This window comes from Epithele typhae (genome assembly GCF_022376455.1).
Source record: "Epithele typhae strain CBS 203.58 chromosome Unknown BXZ73scaffold_2, whole genome shotgun sequence".
Lineage (NCBI taxonomy): Eukaryota > Fungi > Basidiomycota > Agaricomycetes > Polyporales > Epitheliaceae > Epithele > Epithele typhae.
Genome location: NW_025954193.1, coordinates 718,795 through 742,498, shown reverse-complemented (window position 1 = coordinate 742,498; position 23,704 = coordinate 718,795). Strand labels below are relative to the sequence as shown.

The 23,704-nt window shown below is 60.0% G+C and overlaps 6 protein-coding genes across 6 annotated transcripts; 3 read left to right on the top strand and 3 right to left on the bottom strand.

Annotated features, from left to right (window-relative positions):
* Positions 1-293: 293 nt before the first annotated feature.
* Positions 294-3,705, bottom strand: BXZ73DRAFT_38187 (pH-response regulator; the record flags this gene model as incomplete). Its single annotated transcript, XM_048018139.1, has 16 exons — positions 294-511; positions 671-770; positions 832-966; positions 1,059-1,418; positions 1,466-1,693; positions 1,756-1,936; positions 2,005-2,086; positions 2,143-2,365; positions 2,423-2,531; positions 2,589-2,677; positions 2,731-2,802; positions 2,854-2,894; positions 2,949-3,117; positions 3,172-3,354; positions 3,413-3,458; positions 3,509-3,705. The coding sequence occupies 16 exons, from the start codon at positions 3,703-3,705 to the stop codon at positions 294-296; spliced, it is 2,433 nt and encodes an 810-aa protein (XP_047883151.1).
* A 2,306-nt stretch (positions 3,706-6,011) lies between these two features.
* On the top strand, positions 6,012-9,168 carry BXZ73DRAFT_86704 (6-phosphofructokinase; the record flags this gene model as incomplete). Its single annotated transcript, XM_048024286.1, has 10 exons — positions 6,012-6,106; positions 6,158-6,449; positions 6,679-7,106; positions 7,155-7,239; positions 7,289-7,477; positions 7,530-7,655; positions 7,752-7,915; positions 7,966-8,506; positions 8,561-8,691; positions 8,742-9,168. The coding sequence occupies 10 exons, from the start codon at positions 6,012-6,014 to the stop codon at positions 9,166-9,168; spliced, it is 2,478 nt and encodes an 825-aa protein (XP_047883150.1).
* Positions 9,169-9,457: 289 nt separating this feature from the next.
* BXZ73DRAFT_38883 (uncharacterized protein) lies at positions 9,458-10,883 on the top strand (the record flags this gene model as incomplete). Its single annotated transcript, XM_048018269.1, has 5 exons — positions 9,458-9,551; positions 9,603-9,670; positions 9,721-9,744; positions 9,818-10,785; positions 10,847-10,883. 5 exons carry the CDS (start codon positions 9,458-9,460, stop codon positions 10,881-10,883), a joined length of 1,191 nt encoding a protein of 396 aa, XP_047883149.1.
* Positions 10,884-12,977: 2,094 nt separating this feature from the next.
* On the top strand, positions 12,978-15,222 carry BXZ73DRAFT_39001 (uncharacterized protein; the record flags this gene model as incomplete). The annotated part of the gene is made up of 15 exons (XM_048018296.1): positions 12,978-13,012; positions 13,114-13,138; positions 13,265-13,318; positions 13,430-13,501; positions 13,863-13,888; positions 13,948-14,012; positions 14,114-14,167; positions 14,221-14,254; positions 14,306-14,336; positions 14,393-14,496; positions 14,551-14,616; positions 14,669-14,696; positions 14,750-14,807; positions 14,860-15,044; positions 15,097-15,222. Coding segments are annotated over 15 exons (963 nt in total), but the record flags the coding sequence as incomplete, so codon positions are not given.
* Positions 15,223-15,649: 427 nt separating this feature from the next.
* Positions 15,650-17,370, bottom strand: BXZ73DRAFT_96148 (uncharacterized protein; the record flags this gene model as incomplete). The annotated part of the gene is made up of 8 exons (XM_048026997.1): positions 15,650-15,875; positions 16,021-16,210; positions 16,279-16,291; positions 16,350-16,847; positions 16,903-17,019; positions 17,086-17,172; positions 17,223-17,236; positions 17,286-17,370. The coding sequence occupies 8 exons, from the start codon at positions 17,368-17,370 to the stop codon at positions 15,650-15,652; spliced, it is 1,230 nt and encodes a 409-aa protein (XP_047883147.1).
* Positions 17,371-18,204: 834 nt separating this feature from the next.
* On the bottom strand, positions 18,205-23,359 carry BXZ73DRAFT_38941 (acetyl-CoA synthetase-like protein; the record flags this gene model as incomplete). Its single annotated transcript, XM_048018282.1, has 5 exons — positions 18,205-18,583; positions 18,649-22,299; positions 22,353-22,494; positions 22,561-22,645; positions 22,700-23,359. The coding sequence occupies 5 exons, from the start codon at positions 23,357-23,359 to the stop codon at positions 18,205-18,207; spliced, it is 4,917 nt and encodes a 1,638-aa protein (XP_047883146.1).
* Between the last annotated feature and the right edge of the window lie 345 nt (positions 23,360-23,704).

The following is a 23,704-nucleotide window of genomic DNA, read 5'->3' as shown; positions in this document are numbered from 1 at the left end:
CTTGGAACTCGCCGCGTAGTGAGAGTAGCTAACCCCACGCAAGGCGTGGCCCCCTCGTGCAGCTGCGGGCATCGCCTTGAAGTGGCCTCCGACGCGGTATAAGAGATAGTGAGAAATACAGGCCTGCAGCAAGAACCGCACGGCACATCCGCCGTCACATCGCATAGCCAAGTGTGACGGAATAGTAAGAAGGCTGGGCAGGCACATTTTCCGGATCTTTTCGTACGTGTATACGGGCTCGCACTATCGCTACATTTAATGCATTTCCTCCAAGTGCTGCGCCTATGGCAGCGTCAGTGGCGCACTGCGACTTTCTTCTTCGGCGTTTTCTTCGGCACAGATGGCATCTTGGGCATGTCCATGGTCTCCCACTCGTCGGAGTTCGGTGGCGGCAGATCCAGCGGCGCCCTCGCCCGCCGACGCGCGCTATCGCTTATCGAGGACCTGTGCTCTTCTGATTCTCGCTTCACGCCTCGGTCAATTATAGGTGCAGCCGCCGGCGGAGGTGGTTCTAGCTCCTCCATCGCGGGAGAGATCGGCGGCGGCGGCGCGGAGGAGATGGCGAGGGAAACTTGTTGCGCCGACATCGTGTCGGACACAGACATAGACTCCAGCGCGGTCGTCAGGGAGCTAAGTGAATGGGCGCATCAGCAATTTGGGTCAGCTGGACGGCGGTGGAACACATGCCTGATCTCCCGCCTGCGGAGGACGACCCAGTCCTTGCATGTGTCTCGGAATTGGGAAAGTATTACGGCGAGGTCGTTGTAAAACTGGAATAGCGAAAGACGCGTGTGATTAGTGTCGTAAAGCTGAGGATCGCGGAAGAAGCACCTTCAGCCCCTCTTCCAGATTTCTGATGATCTCCTTGTACTTGTGGTATGCAAGATCCATGCTCTGGAGAGCAAGCTCCCGAGCTTGTATCGATGCATCGTCTCTTCTAGACTGGATGAACTCGGCCCGACGTTCCTTGGAAACCGAAAACCGTTAGTGTAGGGTCGCCCTTCCTAGGGCCGACGTGGTAGCCCTTGATCGGGGAATACCACCGAGCGACGACATACCGAGACTTGTCGCAACATGTCCTCTTGTTTCTCCTCGTCTTCGTCAAGCTGTACCCGGAATCGATCGAACTTTGACAGTTCCGCGTCAAGGATGTCTTCAAACATTGCCGGCTGGACGTTTACCCACTGCTCCATCCCCGATGCAGCTTTCAAGACTCGCTGGGTGATATCATCCGACGCCGCGAGGCGGCCGACGCGAGCCTCCAACTCCACGCGGGCTCTTGAAAGATCTTCCAGTCGTTCCAAAAGGGCGCGGAGCGCGCGAGCGTGGGCGCGTGTGAGATCGTGGGCCTCAGAGGGAGGGCTGTTCTGACCCAGTCTGTCGGCGGAGGTCGACGAGGGTATACTCTGTTCTAGTTCCTCCTTGTGGCTCCCGTCAGCTTCCGTCCGGCGGCCGCGGAAATAACGAAACTCGCCTCTGTCCAGGTGAGTTGTACGATGTTGTCTTCCCACTGCTCCCACTTCTGGCGCACGAGTTCGTCGCTGTCGCGCGCTTGCTGCAGAACAGCCCGATAGCGCTGTTCCTTCTGCACGAGCTCCGTGTTCGCTTCGTGCGATGCAGGCCGCTCTACGTCGGGGTGTCCCTCACGGAACGCTTCGTCCTCGTCAGCTTCGTGGTCGAGAATATCCATGGCCTGAGCGGGTATCACGTCAGGGAGGTCATGTGGTCGACGATCTGCTATATCAGGCGACTCACTTCATCAATGAGGTCGGCGTTGTGTTTCGCGAGAGCTTGTACATCACGAATCATAGCCTCGATGCGTTCTGGGCCGCTGTCCGCTCTGACCTCTCCCGCCTTCTTCACGAGGCTGGGAGGGAGTCCAATCGGCTTGTCAAGAGCGTCAAGTGCCGACGGCAGGCTCAAACTCTCTAGAGTGCTGATAGCGTAGGCATCCTCATCAGCTTCGGAAGCATCGAACTCCGCTGACATGGAACCGGGACGTACTTGGCGATGTTGTCGTCAAGACGTCGCACACGTTCCGAGACTTCTTCGGCAATCCAGTTCTGCCTCCGATCGTTGTAGATGTCTGTGTGAAGGGAGGCGTGACACTGGGGATGTTCGCGCAACCGAACTGTCACATACCTATGGCTGTCCGCACACCCCAACCTAACAGCTCACCGAAAATTACTCCGTCGCTTCCCACCGCCGTTTTCGGGTCTTTGAGCCCAAGTTCCACGGTGGGTATGGCCACGGAAACTTCCACGATCGCTGGAAGTGCTGAAGTGGGAGGCACATCCTTGTGGTAGATGAGGTCATTGTCCCGTTCCGCTCGCGTGATATTCTTTTGTAGGATGTCGAGCAGGGACTATATGCTATATGTTCAGTTATGCATCGACAGAGCAAACGAAGGTATATGAACAACCTTGATGTCTTGCTGAACAGGTGCAGATGCTCCGCCGCGTCGTGCTATGTCGTATCCGCGTTTCGCAAGGCTATGAGCTTCTAGAAGACGAGCGACCTCATAACCGTAACTGCGTAATGTGGCTGATTCAGGGGGGATAATTGTGGGATTAGAGAAGAGGCTGTACTTGTTCACTTCCAAATCCTCGAGGCTCTTCCTATACTGCGCGGCAGCCTGGAAATGGAAGGCCTTCGTTTCTAAGTGTGCCTGCCAGGACTGTGGGAAGGATCAGCTTACGATGACGTGCGGATGAAACGAAGTGCACTTACAGAAGGCACGACACGCCTTGCGGACGCGTTCTCTTTGATATACTCGGAGGAAATTCCATAAAGCGAACCAACCTAAAGCACATATGAGGCGCCGTCATCCGGTGTCGGCGTCGCTTGCCTCACCTTCGCAGCGAGCTTGGCAATCAGACCATTCTTGAAATTGTCTGAAGATAAAGGTCATGTAAAGGCCGACGACGTGGACAGCCTCAAGAACCCACCCATTACAGCCCTTTGCCACACGCACTCCTGAGCCTGTGCGAGCATCAAGAACTCCAAGCTTCGGATGAATGGCGTCAATAGCTCCACAGGCGCCTCGTTCGGTGCTAGGGAGGATTGCAATAAAGGCGAAACTGTGTCCGCCAGGTACTGCAAAGTGCCAGCTGCGTTCTGATAACATGGTATGGTCACTGTATGCGTGACATTCCCGAGGGGCTATCCTACCTGATAGAATTTAATGGCATGTTTCAAACCATGTGGTGTAGAGCGGTCTTCTGCAGTGGCAAGCTGAGAGAAAAGAGCAGATAGGTTGAAGAGGACTCCGGCGCGGTCATAGATCAGGCTGTTGGATGTCTCCGGAAGGGCGTTGCCGTCAAATACAGGCGCGTAGGGAATCTCCAACCCGATCTATGGACGTCAGGTCAGAGGGTGTTATTAGTGATCATAAGAGATCCGAAGTGCCCACGTCGGCTGGGAGTTTCGTGAGGATGAAGACTATCTGGGCATGATAGCTTCAGAAAATGAGTAGCTCGCAAGAGGAGGACGGCGGCGAGGATCATACCTAATCAAGGCCGCGACGCGATCGACGTGAACGACGCTGCTCACGACCTCTGAGCGGAGCTTCTCCCACTGCGATACGTCCCAGCGGTATGCGTCCGGATGGGTGCCCGTGTGGTGAGCGAGGATGTAATCCCGGACGGCGTCACGAATGGGGACTACGTAGGTTCTCTTGAACGGGATCGAAAGTTGATTGGGCATTGTGCGGATAGCAGGCTCGTTGGTGCGCGCGCCGGTCGGCACAACGGCCGATCAGCACAAAATTGCAAGGTAGCGGATGCTGGAGGCAGTGGTGGCGGACCAAGGGCACAAGAGGCGCAGGCTCAAAGTCAGAGACGCCCTACTTTTTCCCACTGGGACCTTGACAACTCAAGTACTCAACAATCGGGCGATAGATTTGTGGCGCTGGCGGGGGCACAGTCCCACTGCACCTCTTCACCTCCGACTTCGGACTCCGTTACGTGACATGGTTGGCTTCGTACCCTTAAGTGACCCCGAGGCACAGGATATACCGAGGGGCGGGCAAATGTTGTGCAGCGGTGAGCGCTCCATAACTTCTACGCAAAAGACCCTCGGACGCAAGCAAACGAGGTGTCTCTTTGTTCCTGCTTATCTTCGTGCAAAACACGTTGGAATTATAAGCGTCCTCGTTGACCAATGCCACTCAAACACATGAGTCTAGTGTTGCGCTCTTGGTCGCTCCGTCGACAACAGCCGCATTCTCGGTGCTGTGAGTCGCGACATCCCCGCCTGGAGTTTCGACTCTCCTCCTTTGTCCCTCTCAGTCTTGGTGGTATGGCTGCGTCGGTAAGCATGTCAACCTGTTACCCAAATGCTTCTATGAATACCGGAAAACTTCACAGTACTCAAAGCTAAAATTTTAGATCTTCCCCATCCAACATCACTGTATGCATGCGGGTCTGGGTCTTAGCCTCTGCGTCGAATCTCTTGCTTAGGCAGATCCATGTCGCCACTCCATGGCGGGGCACTTATGCTGGAAGAGCGCTAGACTTCACGCTGATGCCTGTGAGTTCTGCAGTTCACCATTCTTTGCAATGTCAACGGTATCGTGAAGTCGGGGTAGAAGCTGCATGTACAGAGAATGCCGCTTCTGTCCCTTGATTTCACACCGTTGTGGCTCCCGCCAATTTCGTGGTCTTCTCACGGTTTATGTCTCTGTCTGAGCTCGAATCCGGTGGATGCGGAAGCACTCCCGATTTCTAGCGCTTCAGTTCCCTTACCATTTGGTGTCGATGGTAGACTACGTGACCGTGACGTTCGCATTTCCGTGAAAACGCCCTGTTTTGAGGCTGTCCTCCGAGCCCTATTTATGAGTGCCTCACCTGTCACCCTACGCCCAGACGATCCTGCCGCTGCCCCCTCCGTCGTCCTGACCGTCCTTACGCCTCCATGGCTCCTTCCACCCCTCCCGTATCTACCTATCGTCGTGCTCTTTCGAGCCGGCCTCTTACGCATCCCGTTGCGCGCTTCGTAAGTTTTACAATTACTTGTTTTTCTCCGCATGTGTAACTCACGTACGTTTCTTCAGATGAAGGCAAGCGAGCTCTTGTACGAAGTCTTACCCAGGCTCTTCTGACCTTCTCGTAGGATGAAGAAGTTGACATCCAGTACCGCACCGACATCTGGATCCCAGGCACTGTTCATCGGGCAATGTATCGACAAGTTCGTACTTCCCTTCTCCCAGCATACCTTCAATACTAATCAACTGTTAACCTTCTACGCAGGAATACAACACCGTCCTATATGAAATCACCTTCACTGCCGCCGACGGTTCTCGAACGCGGAGCTGCTTCTTCCCGCAAGACGTTCGCTGCCGCACCACTGAGGGCGTGTACTAGTTCACCAGACACCCTCCCATCCAGTGCCCATCTACGATGATCTGACGACATGTAATACCACGATTCTGCACGATCCTTCATGACGCCACGGCCATCCCAACTTTGTAGTAAAATGGTATCCGCAGGGACGCGGACTGTCTTAATCTTACATCCGAGAATAGCCGCGGTCTGCTGCTATCGTGTACACTGTACATGATCCACTTGGATTGCACTGGAGTACTCGGACATTAGACCCTGACGAGGCTGTCCGTGCCCGGCCGAGATTCGGGATTCTCGACATCTGGAGACCTGACTGTATGCACGAGCCTATCCCCGCATTGGCGGGGCCGACAGTTCGCGCGATGGGTAAGGCGGAGATAGAGAGCCTAGGATGCAAACATCGGGCCAGACGCTGCACTCGACGCAAGCCAGGCTCTCCGTGCGGCGAGCGCCTGTCGCCACAATTGGTCAAGACCTGCTTGGACAGGCGTGGACCACTTCAGCCTGCTCACCCTGAACCGTACCACTCTCCTCGCACGTTCGCTCGACCACGTCCGCGCCCCCGTCGTGCTATAAGAACGGTCCTGCACTCAAGCTTCCTCCCTCACATCCCCCCATCTCGTATCACTGCTTCTTGCTGCTCAAGATTATCCTGCAACAGGGCCAGCTATGTCGAAGATGAAACTTGCAGTGCTCACGTCGGGCGGCGACAGTGCGGGGATGAACGCGGTCGTGCGCGCGGTGGTCAAGGCCGCGATCCTCAAGTGAGTCACGTCTTACTGTCCGTACGCGAAGGCTTACGCGGGTCGCCTCAGGGGCTGCGAGACCTGGATCGTGCGCGAGGGCTACGAGGGCCTCGTGCGCGGAAACAGCACGGATGTACACAAGAGTGGTGAACCGCACAAGCACTCGCACAGTGTCAGTGTCACGAGCCCGCGGGTGAAGGCGTTCGAAGGCAGCGACGCGGAGAGCTTCGTCCACAATCTGCGCTATGGCGACGGTGAGCTCCTCCGGGACGGCACGGGCGACCATCCCGGCGGCAGAACGCTCAAGGGACGCTACATTGTGCGCGTCGGGTGGGATGACGTCCGCGGATGGTTTTCCGAAGTGAGTGCCCATGTGATATCAGAACGAACGGTTTCCACCACGCGGGGCTTTTTGCAAGGACAGTGGACGCCTTTGTCGGCAGCTTCGTTCCTACGTCCTAGAGACGCTTTCGAGCGTATATAGTCGTCTTGTTCCTCAAATACGCTGCCTCCTTTGATGCCCGTGATGGACACTGAGCGATCTGGTTCTCTCCTCGTAGCTGTCTTAACTCAAAGCAGCTTTGATCTAGGGTGGCACGCTCATCGGCACAGCTCGATCCGCGACTTTTCGCACCCACGAAGGTCGTCTTGATGCCGCCAAGAACATGATGAAGGAAGGGATCGATGCCCTCGTCGTTTGCGGTGGAGACGGCTCCCTGACCGGCGCGGACGTCTTTCGTGCGGAATGGCCGTCGCTCGTCCAGGAGCTGAAGACGGAAGGGCGCATCACCGAGGAGCAGGCCGTGAAGCACGCGCATCTCAAGATCGTTGGACTCGTCGGGTCCATCGACAACGATATGTCCATGACGGACCTCACCATCGGCGCGCCCACTGCGCTCCATCGTATCTGCGAATCCATTGACAACATCAACTCGACCGCGTACTCGCACTCCCGCGCGTTCGTGCTTGAGGTCATGGGCAGGCACTGTGGTTGGCTTGCACTTATGGCCGGTGTCAGGTACGTGACGAAGGTCAACTTCGTCCTTAGATACTCATGAGTTTTCAGCTGTGGTGCCGATTTCATCTTCATCCCGGAGAGCCCTCCCGATGCTGACAACTGGGCGGACGAAATGTGCAAGATGATACAAAGCGTAAGTTTTCACTGCAAGTCAACATCGACGACCCTCACAACGTCTTCAGCATCGAGATGTCGGAAAACGCAAAACCATCGTTATCGTTGCTGAAGGTGCTTTGGACACCAAGCTCCAGCCCATCCGTGCCGACCAAGTAAAGGACATCCTCAGTGAGCGGCTCGGACTGGACACGAGGGTTACCACCCTTGGACATACACAACGTGGTGGCCGTCCCTGTGCGATGGATCGAATTCTCGTAAGTCCGACGTTTATTGGTTTAAGCGTTGTTTCAGAAGCGTGGGTGATAGCCGACCCTGCAAGGCGTTGAAGCGGTGGAAGCGTTACTCGAGGCGACCCCCGACACGCCCTCGTACATGATAGGCGTACGAGAGAACAAGATCACCCGAGTTCCTTTGATGGAAGCAGTCAAAATGGTGCGTCTTTCCACAAACAACCCCGTGGATCTCGATAAGCTGACGATCCATCTGTGTGTCCCAACACGTTGTTTTCCTTTCCCACATACATATCAGACCCGGGAAGTCGCGCAAGCTATCTCAGAGAAGGACTTCGAGAAGGCCATGTCACTGCGAGACCCTGAGTTTGTGGAGAGTTTGGAGGGCTTCTACTCTACCGCAACTTTGGAGAGCGAACCCAAACTTCCGCACCATCTCCGCATGCGCGTCGCGATCATGCAGCAAGTCCACTCTCTTTGTTGCAATTTCGCAGCGATCTGACTTGCTCCAGTGTCGGCGCCCCCGCCGGTGGCATGAACGCGGCCACCCGCGCCGCGGTGCGCTACTGCATTCGCCAAGGCCATAAGCCGTTTGCGATCCACAACGGCTTCGTCGGCCTGCTCGACGACCTCGTGCACCATCTCTCATGGCTCGGAGTCGACAATTGGATGACACGCGGCGGGTCCGAGCTCGGCACAAATCGTAAGCTGCCCGATATCGACCTCGGCGCGGTCGCTGCCAAGTTCCAACAATACAACTTCCACGCGTTCATCATGATTGGCGGCTTCGAGGCGTTCAACTCGCTCCGGATCCTCGAGCAGGGCCGCAAGCACTACCCATCGTTCAACATCCCAATGGTCCACCTCCCGGCGACGATCTCAAACAACGTGCCGCTCACAGAGTTTTCGCTTGGGAGCGATACGAGCTTGAACGCACTCGTCGACGCATGCGACGCGATCAAGCAGAGTGCGTCCGCGAGCCGGAACCGAGTGTTCGTTGTCGAAACCCAGGGTGGCATGTGTGGGTACATCGCGACTATGGGCGCGCTTGCGGTGAGTGTGATCCCGTGCGGTTTGAGGTGCGCGCTGTGGCTGACTCGACTCCAGACAGGCGCGTGCATTGTGTATACGCCTGAGCGCGGCATCGATCTGGACATGCTGCGCAATGACGTGAAGTTCTTGAAGCGGCGGTACGCGCTGGATGCGAAGGGGAAAGCTGAAGGCCGTCTCGTGCTCAGGTATGGTATCCAGAAGTCGTACATGCGTGTGATATTAACGCTAGTCGTAGGAACGAGGTTGCGTCCAACGTCTACACGACGGAGATGATCCAAAAGATGTTCAAGGAAGAGGGTGGATCGCTGTTCGACTCCCGCTCCGCCTCGCTCGGGCACACGTTACAGGGTGGCATCCCGTCGCCAACGGATCGCATCCGTGCGGTCCGCCTGTCGCTCAAGTGCATGGCGTTCATGGAGGAGCACCACCAGGCAATACAGAAACAGCATACCCGCAGCAAGCAGGCGCCGCCCGAGAGCGCGGCCGTGATCACGATCCAGGGCACGTCGGTGACGTGGGTGCCGGTGACGGACATGGTCGAGCATGCGGACATGAAGAACCGGCGGGGGACGCATGCATGGTGGGACCAGCACCAGGAGCTGGTCGAGGCGATGGTGGCGCGGCCGCAGTTCCTGGCCAAAGGGGTCGGGAAGAAGGAGTGAACGTCGATCGCAAGGATGATGGTACCCGCCTAGAAGTAACGCAAAGCCGATAGACTGTATTATAAGACTGTAGACCAACAAATGTAGCCAGCTGTAGTCCCCGTTCAGGCCACAAAGCATGGGCGCCGGTGTAGACGCCCATTCCAGCGGGGGATGCCGGGCGGAGCTTGAAGGGAGTTCGGAGCGTGGGGAGGGGGCGGGGGACGTGTTTGCTCTGCCCAACGCGCAACGCGCCCTCTGATCGCGACTGTTCGACGGCCCCCAGGCTACCCTCGCGCACTCCTCCGCGATGCCCCCCACCTCCAAACTGCTCGCCGTCCCCAAGCCTGGTGTTCCTCGCCCCGCCCTCCCTGTTGAGCATGCCAACCCCCACATCCGCGCAAGTCCGTATCGCTCCCATCCTCGGCCCGTATCCGTATTCACCTCCTCCACAGTGGACGCGTCCAAACCGCCGCCCGCGGTCAAGTTCCAGGAGATCGTGAGGGAGGGTCAGGCCACTATCGTACGTCTTTACGCGCATCTCGCGCGCGCGTCGCTGACCACCGCGTCTAGGTCGGCCGCGTCAAGATCCCCACTGTATGTGCCCCTCCGCCCCCTCCCCGCGTTCCACGCGCGTCGTCGCTCTCTGCTGACCTACTCGCCACCACAGCCCAACGGCGGCCACGCCTTTATCCTCCGCCGGCTGGACACGGGCGCGATCTCCGTGACCACCATGTTCCGCGCCGCGTTCCCCACCGCTACCGAGGAGGCAGAAAAGGTCGAGACGAACTGGATCAAGACCGCCTTCGACATCTCCGGCGCGAACAAGTCGGGCAAAGCTCGCTTCGCCGGCACTTGGGTCACCCCCGACGTCGCGCGGGCCCTCGCCGACGGCTACTACCTCCAGGCCATCATCGACTCGCTTGCCAACGCCGTCCCCGACCCCCAGACCACCTTCCGCCGGTCCAAGAACCAGCAGCCGACGCCCACCGCATCCCCCGTCGCCGAGCCTGGCCCCGCACCCGCCAAACGGCGGCGGGAAGCGTCTCCAGCCTCGCCAGCGATACCTCCCCCCGCCCCGGCGCCACCCCCTGAAGCCCAGACCTCACCGAGCAAGCCCCGCATGGCGACGTCGCCCAACCCACGACGGTCTGCACGCCTGAAGAGCCCGCCGGTGGAGTCACAGACCCAACCGCTCGTTGTGCCCGTCCAGAAGTCTCCACTCAAGACACCTCGGGGACGGAAAACGGCGCGCGACGAGATGCCGACGCCGTCGGGGTCGGACGAGACTGCGGTCGACGAGGACGCAGAGGCGGCGAAGGTGGCAGAGCCGAAGATGCACGAGGATGTGCAGGAACAGAAGGAGCTGATCGCCAGGCTTAAGGCCGAGCGTGTCGCACAGGCGAAAAAGCAGGCGGCAGGCGACGAGGAGATGACGGAGGAGGACGCTGGGAGCAAGCGTTCACGCGAAGAGGAGTCGGCCCAGTACAAGTTCAACTTCAAGGAACCGGGAGAAAGTGAGGTCGGCGAGCGGGCGATTGCGACGAACAGCAGGGTGGGTCTCCTGGGGCGGATGCCGCCAGAGCGCAAGTCGCTCTTGTGGGGCTCGCTCGCATTTGCGGCCGGTATGGGTGCCATGTGAGTCGTGTGATCTTTGGGCGGTCGTGCGTGTTACTGACAAAGACGGTCCCATATCTAGAACGTTCTTGCCCAACCTGCAGGCTATGCTCTTCTAGCGGTCGCGGTCGTTGCCTCCCTGGGACTCGCACGCGCACCGTCAGTCTCCCTTGGACGGTCAGGTGTCCACTGCTTTGGTATCTCTTCCTCTCTTTATTCCCTTGCGTTCCACGTCGTCTTCCGTGATGGGGCAGGCGGATCCGCAGGGATGATTATGCCACCGTGTTTGCGAGCCGTCGCATTCCTCCATGCCATCGCCGTCCATCTCACCACGATCCACTCTCGGGCTGCACATCTATCCCACGCTGCCCGTGGTTCACGTTTCTCGAATTACTAGTCTCCTGTCCTCCTCCCTCGAGTTGTCCTGACGTCGTCCTGGAATGCTTTCCCATATATCGCTATATCTCGACGTTGTCATCTCTCTATCTTGTGTGTTACATATGTAATTTGACGATCATCAACTACAGTCATTTGACGCCCCCTCGAACCCCGCATCAGCACGAGTCCCGAGCTCGCGGTGCCCGCCAATGCCTTCCCGCCCCTTCCCACATCTCGTCGCTTGCTCAGGCAAGCTTCGCGGGACCGCAAGGCAAGGCACGGCGGCCGGCCCCCCGCTTCGGCGCATGCTCGGTACCGACAGCCTTTATCGTCCCGCCAGAAGCCATGCACTCGGTCCCGCAGCACGGTCGTCGGCCTCGCGGGTACGTCATGCGCCCCTTGCCTCCCTCCTCCCTCTGCTTCCAGCACACTCACGCCTCCATCGATAGCGCACGGCACGTTGGCCAGGCCCGCAAGCAGGTCTCCCGGCCACACGACTCTCGCCGGACGTCCATGCGCCGTCTCGACGGTGTCGAGCGCAGCGGAGGGTGCATCTGTGCCGTTGCCCGCCGAGGTCAGCTGGCCAGCACCACCTCGAACTCGCCCCCGGCTTCGCGCCAGCCGCTATGGACCGGGGCACATTTCTGGGTACGTGGGTGTGGTGATGGGCGTTGGGCTCACTGAATTCCCTCGATAGGACTAGCCGCTGCTATTCGCAGTGCGGTGTATGTGCGACACGCGTGGCTCGGCGACAGCGTGCCGGAAACCCAGGGACCCTGCAATGCAAGTTAGGCTTAGCTCCTGCCGCGTTCGTAGCGAGCCTGACTTGGGAAAGGTTAAGTAAAGTGCAGAACGCAGTTTTGTCCATGGCTGCGGGCAAGTGACAGACGGGCGCAGGGACAATGAAGACGGAACCTCTGGCCTTTCGGCCGCCCCGAGAACACTTCGAATGTCGGCCGCCCCGGTGATTCCGCTTACACGTCACAGCATCTCCAACAGCGACCCACCAGGCCGGCCACCATTGAGCCCTCGGAACCCGGGCCTCGCGAGGCCCACAACTGGCAGGCACGCGCACCACGCTCGCCCCTCCCACAAACGCGGTCGCCATGCTACGCACCCCACCCACGGTGGGATTCCCGCGCGTGCCATCCTTAGCGTGGGCGGCGCTCGCCTTCAGACGGGCACAGCAGGGTCTGCCACCCAGCGGGGCGCAGAGCGCTGTGAGCGTGTTCTCCCGTTACGTCCCGCGCGCGTCCCAGCCCCATGCGCGCCGCCCAGCGGACCCCGTCCTCTGCCCCCGTCACTCGCACGGCGCGAAATGGGAGCATTTGGCATCTGCGCCCGGGGCCCTGGCAGGGGCGCACGTCCCCGCTCCCGCGCTGGGATGCCAAGTCGGCGCGGGCCTCGCGCCTGGCGACTCGCGTTTTGGCCCGTGGGTGTGCGGCGGGATCTCGTGCACGGTGCTCGCCCGCGCCGTCCTGCTGGCGGGCGGGCGGGCGGGTGCGCGCACGGGGTGGCTATATGTATCCGCCCTGGGCGAACAATTTCGGTCTTTGATCAGTCAGTCCACTCTCCGCCCGCTTCGTCTCTTGGGGCTAGCGACCCAGGGCTGCCCTCGTCCCCCCAGTTCGTAACTTCGGTCTCAACTTGTGGCCGTGTCAAGTCGGGCTTCGATCGCGCCTAGTACACGTCGACTTGGTTGCCGCACGCCTTCGGTCCACAGGGTTCCACGGATAACATGTACGACGACAACCTGGGTGGGTACTCAGCGCACGTACCACCTATCTCCTTCGAACCCGGACGTTCCAAGTCGGCCTTCCTAAAGCTTTGATACAGGCGCCCTGCTCATTGGCCAGATGATCTCTACCTTGTAAGTCAGATGACCGACGCCGGACCCCGTTCGACTGCCTTCGACGCAGTCTCCCGGACGCGGGGCCCAGAAGCGACGCTGACCTCCGTCTCAAAATGTAGTCTCTATGGCATCAGCACGCTGCAGGTACGTGCTCTCAGTAAATGACCCGAGGATGTGATGCTCACTTCACCACACTCTCTTCCGCTCCACGTCCTTCTCTCGTCCGCCTCGTACTCGGCCGACAACGGTGGTGTCAACGCCATCCAACAGACGTATGTGTACCTGATGAGGTTCCCGCGAGATGGGCCCGAACTCAAAATATGGGTGAGCTTCGCTTGGGCTGTGCCGCCACGCGCGTGGGCTGAACGGATACACCTCGGATGCTAGGTCTTGCTTGTGTGGTGAGCCGGAGTGGTTAAGCGCAACACAGTCGAGTGGGCGTCTGATGGCACCACCCAGGGCTCTGGACACCGCCAACGTCATTTTAGGTGCGGAAGTGTACGCTTCGTTGGTTGGCCTGGTCCTGACCCCGTGATGTGCAGTTTGTCACGGGCTCTATTATTGGGCTGTCAGTCCCTCTCTACGGTCTCCAGGGTTTAAGCTGACCCTGCGCGAAGTGGGGCATGGTCAGCCCGCCGACGGAGATCAGCGACGATCGCGAGGAGTACGCTAAAAGGTAAGTACTTCCCTCCCAACTTCACCGCCGCACCGAGGCTAATACTTTGAGCAGGTCGTTTCTGGTGCGCATTTCGTAGACATCGTAGCTGCGGGTCGCTGACCTTCACTGTGGGACAAGGCTTCAGCGGTAGTAAACGTTGAGCAAATTTTCACCCGCATCTTCGATCTTGCCACTGAACCACGCTCGCAGCTGGTCGTCGCCGCCGTCGTTCAATGGTACGTGACCCCCTCGCTTTCACATAATCTCGCGGCTTACCATCCTTTCGACCTCTCAGCTTCTTCATTCAAAGGATACATCGTTGTAAGCCACCTACTCACCGATGTATTCACCCGTTCACGCGTCGCGCAGTGTGTCGGACGCGCTTTGCGCGATACACCGTTCCACCGATCATGGTGCGGAAGCGTTCCCACCACAACCCCTATACCGTCACTGTTGACCAGGAAAACATACCGCGCAGGCCATCCTTGTCATCGCACACATCGCTCTCGGAGCTGGTCAGTGAGCTTCGCCTGGAGCACCCCGTGCTAATTCTGATATATTGTTCTAGAGGCGACCGCTAAGATCATTTCAACGTTCCAAAGGTGAGGTCACGCTGACGAAGTCCTCAAGCTTTAGTACTCATTCGAAAATAGTTTCCGCCTCACATCTCTAGCATCTTTGGCGGTCAGTGCACTAGTCGCACAAGCACTACCAGGAAGCTGATGAGATGCATGATCTAGTTCTCTGTAACCATGCCCTACACTCTTGTCGCCATGCTATCGGATGGGTTTCTGGCCTGTACTCTCACCATCTTGTCGAGAGGAAGGACGCCGGACAGAGATGGGTCCGTTCGTCCCTTGGCAGCGTCACTTGCACGGCGTAGCTGACCTCTTTCAAGCGGGGTGATTTATTCAGCAACTCACCAGGTTATTACGTTGCTCATCAATCGTTGCACGCTGCTTATGTAGGTCGTCCCGAAGCACATAGGCGTCCCACTACTGATTCGCTTCCAACAGGTGCGCGGCGATTGTAAGGTTCATAATTGTACGTTTCCGTCTTATAAGCATCTTCGTCCACTAAACCGGTTGCTTGCCCAGTTCATGTTCCTCCCCTGGACGGCATGGTTTATTGCGGACGAGTTCATCATGGGCAAACGTTCGTAATCTTACTCCCGCTCATTTAGTACTGGGCTAATAGCGGACTATAGTGTATGCCAACTCCTTCATGGCATGCCTCAATGCACGGTCCTTGGTCGTCGAGGCGCAATGCACTTACGGGAACGACGCAGTATTTTCGACGGTTCCCGACATCTCCATCGTCTCGACCGGTTCCTTTGTAATACCAACATCATTTACACCCATACCTTCCAGCGCTGTCGCCAGACAGCTTTCGGTGAGTTCACATTCCCCTTTATTTATACGTACATGTTCTGACACACTCACAGAGAACAACCAGCCTTCCCGAGATCGCGTTCTGCAGGAACAAAGGAAGATGCTTGATACCCACTGTGACGAGCCCACCGTTTGGGGCTCGAAAGATATGCCCGTGTATGTTAGCGACACGACCTTGACGACCTCCTTGAATGCGACACACATACCGATTCTCTCGGACGGCCGGATGCAGCGTCCCCAGTTCAAACCTCGCGTCGCACGCTCACGCCGGTGGCCCCCGGTCGGGAAACGCGAAGTACTCCCGACGACAGCACAGGCTTGGCGTGGCCGACTCGCCAACGTCCAACCCTGCCCGGGCGCGCGATAGCCATCACTGTGAGAGCGTCCCAAACCCTCTGCGCCCGTGGCGGGCGCGCGCCTGCAGCGGAGAGCCAAAACTCTGTTCGTCGAGCCGTACATGCAACGGTCCTGGCCCAGCCTGCGATCCTCGTCGTCAGCCCCCCTTCCTTTGCCTTCCCTCCCCGACGTGTGTGCTCCGACATTTTCCCGTGCCACGTCCCCGTAGATCTATAACATCACTGGCGTCCGTGGGAGTGGGAGGTTGTCCTACGAAACGGGGAGCGTGCCCTGGCCGCGGTCCGCCGAGGCCTGGTCCACGTCGTCCGGGCGCACGGGCGCCGGGCGCGGGCTCCGCGGGGGCGTCATCGCGAGGTAGAGCACATTGGAGCCGCGCGTGAGGAGGTTGATGCGCGCTGCGCGTCCTGGGAGCGTGCTCGGGTCCAGGATGGCGGTCAACCCTGCGACGTCCTCGTGACCGGGAAGCGTGGCGAGGCTATGTAGCCAGTGAATGCGTGCGCCAGGGAGCGAGGGAGGAAGGGGTGCAATCAGTAATTTGTGTGAGTTCAGGGAGGAAACCCTCAGGGAGGAGGCAAGGGAAATCTGGGTGGGTAGAACCTGAGCGCGCCGAGTGTACTCACATGTTCTCGAGGGCCGGGAGGAGCAGGAATCCATCTCTGAAGGCGTCGTATGTCGACAGATCGTCAAGCGTGTTTCTTGCCGCGTCGTCGAGCTCTAGGGCACGCTCGAATGCCGAGCCTTTGCCTGCCACTCGCGAGACTTCCGCTTTGAAGATGGCGGCGAGACGGGCGGCCTCGTCGTGCGGGTCCTCTGTCATAGATGGACGCATCCAGGACGGCAAACGAGCGCAACACCAGAGAGGACGTGTATTTATGAACTGCCAATCCGCGACTGCAAGCTGGTGGGATCAGATGTCGGCCTGAATCCGTCAGCCTATCGGCGGACTTACAACACGAGTGGGATTCTCCGGTGACACAAAGACGTTCTTCAGCCCTAGTTCGTGGATATCGAGTGAAAACGGAGCCTTCTCCGGGTCATCTTCGTCCAGCCCCTGGCAGCGGTTAATCAAATCACAAAAGAGGCCAGCGATGCGTTCGACAGTCAGGTGGCTCTCTTCGAGATCCTGGCGATAAGGGGGTGCATCTTGAACGAACAGCATACGCAGTGCGTCTTGTTCCCGCTGGGCGCATGCTCTGTAATAAGCCTTCGCCGACTTGAATGGCCCGCGGTCCAACACGACGTTTGACCTCCCGTCGGTGTAGAATGGCTTTGCCACGACGGGCCCCACTACGAAATCGTTCTGGGCTGTCGCCACTGCCAAACTGCCGATTGAGTCGAAAGGCTGCTTGGAGACTTCGACCATCCACCGCGCAACCGTGGCTATGAGCAGGTTTTGGTCGAAGGCGCTCATCTTTTTGAACACAGTCTCCACGCAAATGCCTGGCGGCTGGGAGGCGCAAGAGAGTCAGTGACGTCATGACGCTGCTGCGCAGGAACAGTACCTTTTGCAGCACGGCAAAGCAGCTGGAGGTGGATTCGTCGTCGCTCCCTCCATTAAACGCGAGCACTTCGACGACAGGGATCTGGGTGTGTGAAGCAATATACCTCAACGTGTTTACCTGCGATTCGAGACGGATTTAGCGAGGTGGAGGATGGTTGCTAATTAGGTTTCAATCAGTGCTTACTTCTGCTGCGACAATCGACGCGTGACCTGTTGAGCATGGGAGGCGGAGGATGACTTGGCGGTCATCCGTGAGTACGAGCTCGTACGTCTGTCAAAAATATGAGCAGCCAAGGTAAATTTATTAGAACCAGGTCGCACCATAGTGAATTCATCTGCGAAAGCGATCAGCAACGTCTAGCAGATTTCTGCAACGGATCTTACCTCTAGAGACCAGCTTGTATTGCGTTACCTCTGACTCTAGGGAATCTACAACACTCTTGCGGATACATTCTGGTGGAGTGAGCATGGTGTTGCTGTGAAGAAGACCTGAAGGTCAGATCTGAGGCGATTATCGGAGTGAGACGCGAGGGCCAACACAAATGAAGCTCCACGTGCCGCTGGCTGGAGTCTGTCTGACGTGTGGCCCAAAAGCACCACACCGGGAGAACGGCGCGGTGATCTTGGTTTCAGCACGAGAGCACTCATGAGCTGCTACAGGACAAAAAGACTGCTCTGGTGTTGCCTTCGAGCCCCGGTGCGTTTGAGGTCAAATACTCTACTACCGACATCACAGTGTTGGGTGTGATCAAGCCTCGAATGGCATATACAGATGCGACGATGTATACAAACTCACAGTGTATGTTTAGAAAATCAATTGCGATCGTCACGCCATAGAGCTTTCTCAGCGTACAGAGCACTGGCAACCTTCCGAAAGCGGCTCGGTGGAGGGGATCCACCTGCAAGAATTCTCGAAGTTGGGCATATGAAGAAAATAAGTGGGCAGCAGGGCAAGGGTAAGACGACGGTGTGGTCGAGGTTCAAGTTGCTCGAGCTTTGGCTAACCGAGGCAGGTGCCAGCAAATCAGTTCTACCCAGTGCCGGCGCCGGCCCGCTCAAACTCGAAGCCCGATCTTGCACCCAAGTAACTACGCAAGCCCCGCCAAATCGTCCAAACAATGTCCAAACGGGCCCTAGAATGGGATCTATATCATGAGGATCTATTTCCGCGACATATCATCGACAACATGGGAGCATAAACACATCGAGAAGTATGGCTAATAATGATACAATGCGGATGGCAGTCCAATTTTCCGAGGCACGTCCAAGCCAAAGCCAGTCTCCCCAACCCGCCCACCGCGGCTCACACCGGCGACACCGGCGGCGGCGAGCGCAATGTCTCGACCGCCTGGAGCATGCTCTCGAGCCGCCGCCGCGCCTCGCGCAGGTCCCGCTGGTGGTCCGTGATCCGCTGCTCGAGCCGCCGCTTCTCGCCCTCGAGCTCGTGGTGCGCCATCTGCAGCTTCGTGTAGTGCGCGCTGACCCGCAGCGCGGACATGAGCTGCACCGCCGACAGCCGCCGCAGGTACAGGTCCGGGTCGAGCGAGCGCGCCGGCCAGCCGCCGTACACCTCCCCCGCCTGCGCGATCTCGCCCGAGGTGAGGAGGGTGTGCTCGAGCAGCATCGACTCCGCCTCCATCGACGCGCCCGAGAGCAGCCGCGCGCCGGAGCGCATCGCGCACCTGCGGGAAAACGAGGCGCGTGGGTCAGCGCGGGGGGGACGCGAGAGGACGGGCGAACGACGCACCCGGACGCGATCGAGAGCTTGTTGAGCGAGAACTTGCCGCGCGAGTTGAGGTGCGCGACGACGGAGCAGTCGTCGAGCGCGACGCGGTCCCCGAGCTCGACGAGGTCTGGCTCGGTCATGAGCCCGACGCGGCCGCTCGCCCAGAGCGCGCAGTCGCGCCCGACGCGCGCGCCGAGCGCGCGCACGTACCACACCGCGTACGCGGACCCGCTCAGCGCGCCGAGCACGCCGCCGTTGCCGTACCCGCGGTAGAGCGGGCGCGCGAGCGTGAGGTGGAGCTGCCAGCGCTGGCAGTACGAGCTCTTGTCCCAGTCGCAGCTGCCCGGCACGCGGCGGCCGATGACGAGCCACTTGGTGCCGACCACCCAGAGGAGGGCGACGAGGGCCTGGAGGGACAGAGTGACGGTGAACCAGCAGGAGATGAGGCCGAAGAGGATGAACGGCTGCTGCGGGCCGGGGGCGAAGAGGTGGAGCTCGCGAAGGTGGATGCGGAGGAGGTTGAGGACCTGGGTGCCCACGACGGGGCCGATGGACCAGTAGCCCGTCGTGAGGATCACGACGGCGATGTTGATGTGGAAGAGGAGGGGGTAGGGGAGCACGTAGAAGCTCGCGCTGCGCTCGTAGAACGCGCGGCCGAAGGGAGTGATCGTGGGCGTCGAGTCGGTGCGCGCCTCCTTGGAGCCCGGCTTGAAGCAGACCGCCTCCCCGCGCTCGGATCCCATCCACACCGAGCCGTCCTCGTAGCTCGCGCCGCGCCGCGCGAGCGCCCCGGAGCCCATCACCGTCCTCTTGCCCACGGTGACGCACGGGAGCAGCACGACGCGGTCGGCGACCATCGCGCCGTCCCGGACGACGATGCGCCCCGAGCCGAGCCCGTCCGTGGTGAAGATCTCCGAGCGCGAGCCGAAGACGACGTCATCGCCGACCTCGAGCAGCTCCGGGTCGGGGCAGTACAGGCCCGAGCCCGGCCAGTACACGCGCTGGCCTACCTTCGCGCCCATCCACCGCCAGACGACCGACGTCGCCTCGTAGTGCGTGCCGAGGATGTCGAACGCGCGCTTGAGGGACTCCTGGCTGAGGAGCGCCATGTTGATGTACCGGCGGAGGAGGACCCACTGCGACGAGTGCGCGGTCGAGCGCTCCGTCTGGAAGCCCATCGCGCGCTTGACGAGGATGCCGATGAGGACCTGCAGGAGGGGCGTGCAGACGCCGCGGACGACGCGCGCGACGGCGTGCCACGCGACCCGGCGCGGGGAGGAGAACCAGACGATGACGCGCTCGAGCGCGTCGAGGTTGCCCTTCGGCGCGGGCTGGGAGAGGAGCACGAAGAGCGCGGCGAACCAGGGCAGGTGCGCGGCGAGCTTGACGAGGAGGACGAGCGGGCCCGCGACGAACGCTTTCAGGTACCACTTCGGCTGCGGGAGCGCCGCGCGGTTGTACTGCGCGTGGCGGTCCGGGGACGGGTCGTCGTGCGAGGACGCGTGCGGGCCGTACGTCGCGCCGTCGGGGATGACCGCGCCCGGGGCGAGCTGCGTGTAGGTGTTCACCGTGGCGCCGCGGCCGACGACGATCGGGTCGAGGCGGAAGCAGCCGTCGCGCTCGACGCAGAAGCCGCGCACGAGCGCGTTGTCGATCCTGCAACCGTCGTGGAGAGTCAGTAGGTCGCACTCGCCGAGGCGCGCCCGGGAGTCGATGACGACGTCGCGCCCGATCTTTGCGCCCAGCATCCGGTAGTAGAGGACCTCGAGGAACGGGTGCGAGGCAAAGATGCCGCGGCCGGAGACACGGAGCATCTGGTTCGTGAGCCACCAGCGGAGATGGTACACGCTCCAGAAGCGGTACGTCCCAGGGCGGTAGCGGCCGATGACGACCCATTTGAAACCGATGCCGACGAGGGGGATGAAGATGCGCGCAGCCAACCGTGCGGCGATGATGGCCGTAAGCAATGACCCGAGACGCTCCCAGAAAACACCCGTGATGAACTCTGTGAAGAAAGAGAGAATGAACACGATGCCGGTCCACGTGAAGGCGACCTTGAGCGGGTAGAAGAACATGATCGGGATGGCCTGGACGAGGAGCGACAGCGGATGGTTCTGGCCACGGGAGGCCGGGCGCACATCGCTGTACGTGCCCTTGTACGCGAGGGCGGGGAGGTCGAGCACGCTCTGTGCGGTCTTAGTGGACGACGCCTTCGAGCCGGAGAAGGGGGTGTTGACCGCCGTCTTGTCGGGAGACTCGACGTTGCTCTTGGTGCCCACAGCGTCCACGAGCGCCGCGATGCCGTCCACCGTGGGATGCGCAAACACGTCCTGCACCCTTAGGGCGACCCCGGTCTCCTTCCGTACGAGGTGCGCGAGGCGGCCGAGGAGCAGCGAGTTCCCGCCGATAAGGAAGAAGTCGCTCCCACCGGTGACCGCGGACTCCTGGAGGACAAGGAGGTCGGCGAAGATCCGACGGACGGTCTTGGCGGTGGGCGAGAGCTCGAAGGCGGTGCGTTGTGCGAGTTCTGCCTCCATGAGGAGCCAGTCAACCTTGCCCTCGGAAGTGCGCAGGAAGCGGTCACGGACGATGTGGAAGGGTTTCGGGATTGCATAGCCTGGAAGCACAGTGTGCACCAGTTCCGAGAGGGAGGCTGCGGACGCCGAGGGGTCAATGGAGACCAGTGCCTCGGGTGAGCCGTCCTTGCGCAAACGGACGCTGGCCTCGAGCACGCCAGCGATGTGTGAGAGCGTCCGCTCAATCTCCGGAGCCTCGACGGACACTTTAGAGCATCGGATGGGGGTAGACAGAGGCGCGTTCTTGTCTGGAACTTCCGCAACGAAGTGGCGAGCGAGGGCGGGAACGCTGTCGGTGAGTTGCCCGATGTTCAAGCGCTCCGCTAGCTTAATGCGGAGGGGCTTTCCTGCGCTGTTCTTCGGGAGGTCGTCCATGTAGACGACCGCGAACGGCCATTTGGACGGGTGCAGCTGCGTCTTCAACAGGTCGAGGAGGTCAGTAAGGCCGATGCGCGGAAGGCCCGGGACGGGGACAATGACGACTCCGATGGTCTCCTGGAGGACATCATGTTGGACGGAGAACGCGATGGTGGCCTTGACGCGCGACTTCGCGACAGTGGTGATGGCCTCCTCGATCTCGAAAGGCGAGATGACCTCGCCGCCCTTGTTGATGATCTCCTTCGACCGCCCGGTGATGAACAGGTACCCGTCGGGGTCCACGTAGCCGCAGTCGCCAGAGTCGAACCACCCCTCGGACGAGAACGCGGAGGTGTCGAGCGGGGCGCCGGGGCTCGTCTCGTAGCCGTCGAAGGTCGGGATGCCGCGGACGCACACGGCGCCGGTCGAGCCGCATGGGAGCTCGCGCTCGATATTTTCTGGATGGCGGATGGACAGGTGAGGACCGCACGCGAGGCCCGAACACCCGGGGCGGTCGAGTTGGTACGTCGTCGGCGGAGACGCGATGGGCATGCACTCCGTCATCCCGTAGGACGGGAGGATGACGGCACCGAAGGTGTTCTTGAGCTGTGTGGCCAACGATGGAAGGAGGCCGCCCGCCGCGTTCGCAATCATCCGCATGCGCGTGTCCCGACAAGGGGTGACGGTCGCAGGTTTGGAACCAAGAATAGCGTGATGCATTGTGGGCGCGGCGTAGTACCTGCACCGCCACGTAGTCAGCATTTGCGTTCGCGCTCAGCCCGAGAGGCTCACCATGTGGCCCCGAGGGACATGATGATTGGCCAGAATGTGTTGCTATCAAAGCCAGCGCACATAATCGCGCTGCCTCCGGAGAACATGGGCGCCCATAGATTGCGGATGATCCCACCGACGTGGAACAAAGGCATCATGTTCACTGCATGCCAAGGCCGAGTCAGAACGGACCGTCGGTGTGGTAAATAGACGAGCAAATTGGACTCACTGTTCACGTCATCGTCCCGCAAGTCCCACGAGTGAATGACAGCACAGGTCCCGACAATGAGCGAACGTAAGGTGTAAGGCACAACCTGTAGTACGGTAAATGAGCGACGGCCCAGGCGTAACATAGAATGCAGCCGTACCTTCTTCTTCCCGCTGGTCCCTGATGTATGGAGGACCAGGGATTGGTCGAAAAGACCGTGAAGAGTCGACGGCGGGGGTAGATGCGGCTTCTGGATGATGCCCCACTCGTCATCGTCCGCTCCCTCGCTCATGACGGAGACGTCGAAGAGCCCCGCAGGCCCGTCTTCGCGCCCGTGAAGGAAGACGACCTCGCACCCAAGCTTCTCCCTCAGCTGAACGAGCTCCAGCCGCTCGATGGCGTCGTAGGTGGTGAGCACGGCCTTGGCCCCGAGGCGGGCGGCGTCCTCGGCGAGCTCGCCCGCGGTGCAGGCGGCGTTGACGGGCGCGCAGGTGTGGAAGGCGGCGACGGCGAGCAGCGCAACGGCGTTCTCGGGCCCAGTGGGGAGGACGACCATGACGCGGTCATTGGGACCGAGCTGCGGGCGGAGGCCAGAGGTCGGGAGGGCGAAGGAGGAGACGAACCGACGGAGCGCGGCGTGGGTGAGCGCGGCTCGGGTCGTGTCCGGGGACCAGAGAGCGGGGGCGTCCGTGTGGCAGAGGCAATCGAGGAGAGTTGAGATGCGCCCCGAGTCCGTGACGGCCTCAGCGAGCTGCTCCCCGAGCGAGACGTCGGGGGCAGGGGCCGGGAGGTCGGTGAGGAATTCCAGAGGGATTGACATAGCGGCGAGGGCTGCACACTAGCTCTGAGAGACGAGGTATTCCACGAGCATCGCGCTGGCTCGGGTGGAGGCCTTTTATTGAGGGGCGGGCTTGGTAGCATGCGAGCACGCAGAGCGTCCAGCCTGAGAACTGACCACAGACGCTATCCGGGACGACGGTATCCGATGGACAACGCGGCGGACCCGGTTCTGTCGATCACGGAGAGGCCGCGGTGCGTGTCGATTTATGCTGGATATGGGGTGCAGTATCGACCGGAGGGCAATGGGAAGATCTTGGCAAGCGCCGATGGTGTCACCATCCTGTTAGGAAGTGAGCGGTCGGTTCTGTGCCATACGGACAAGGGG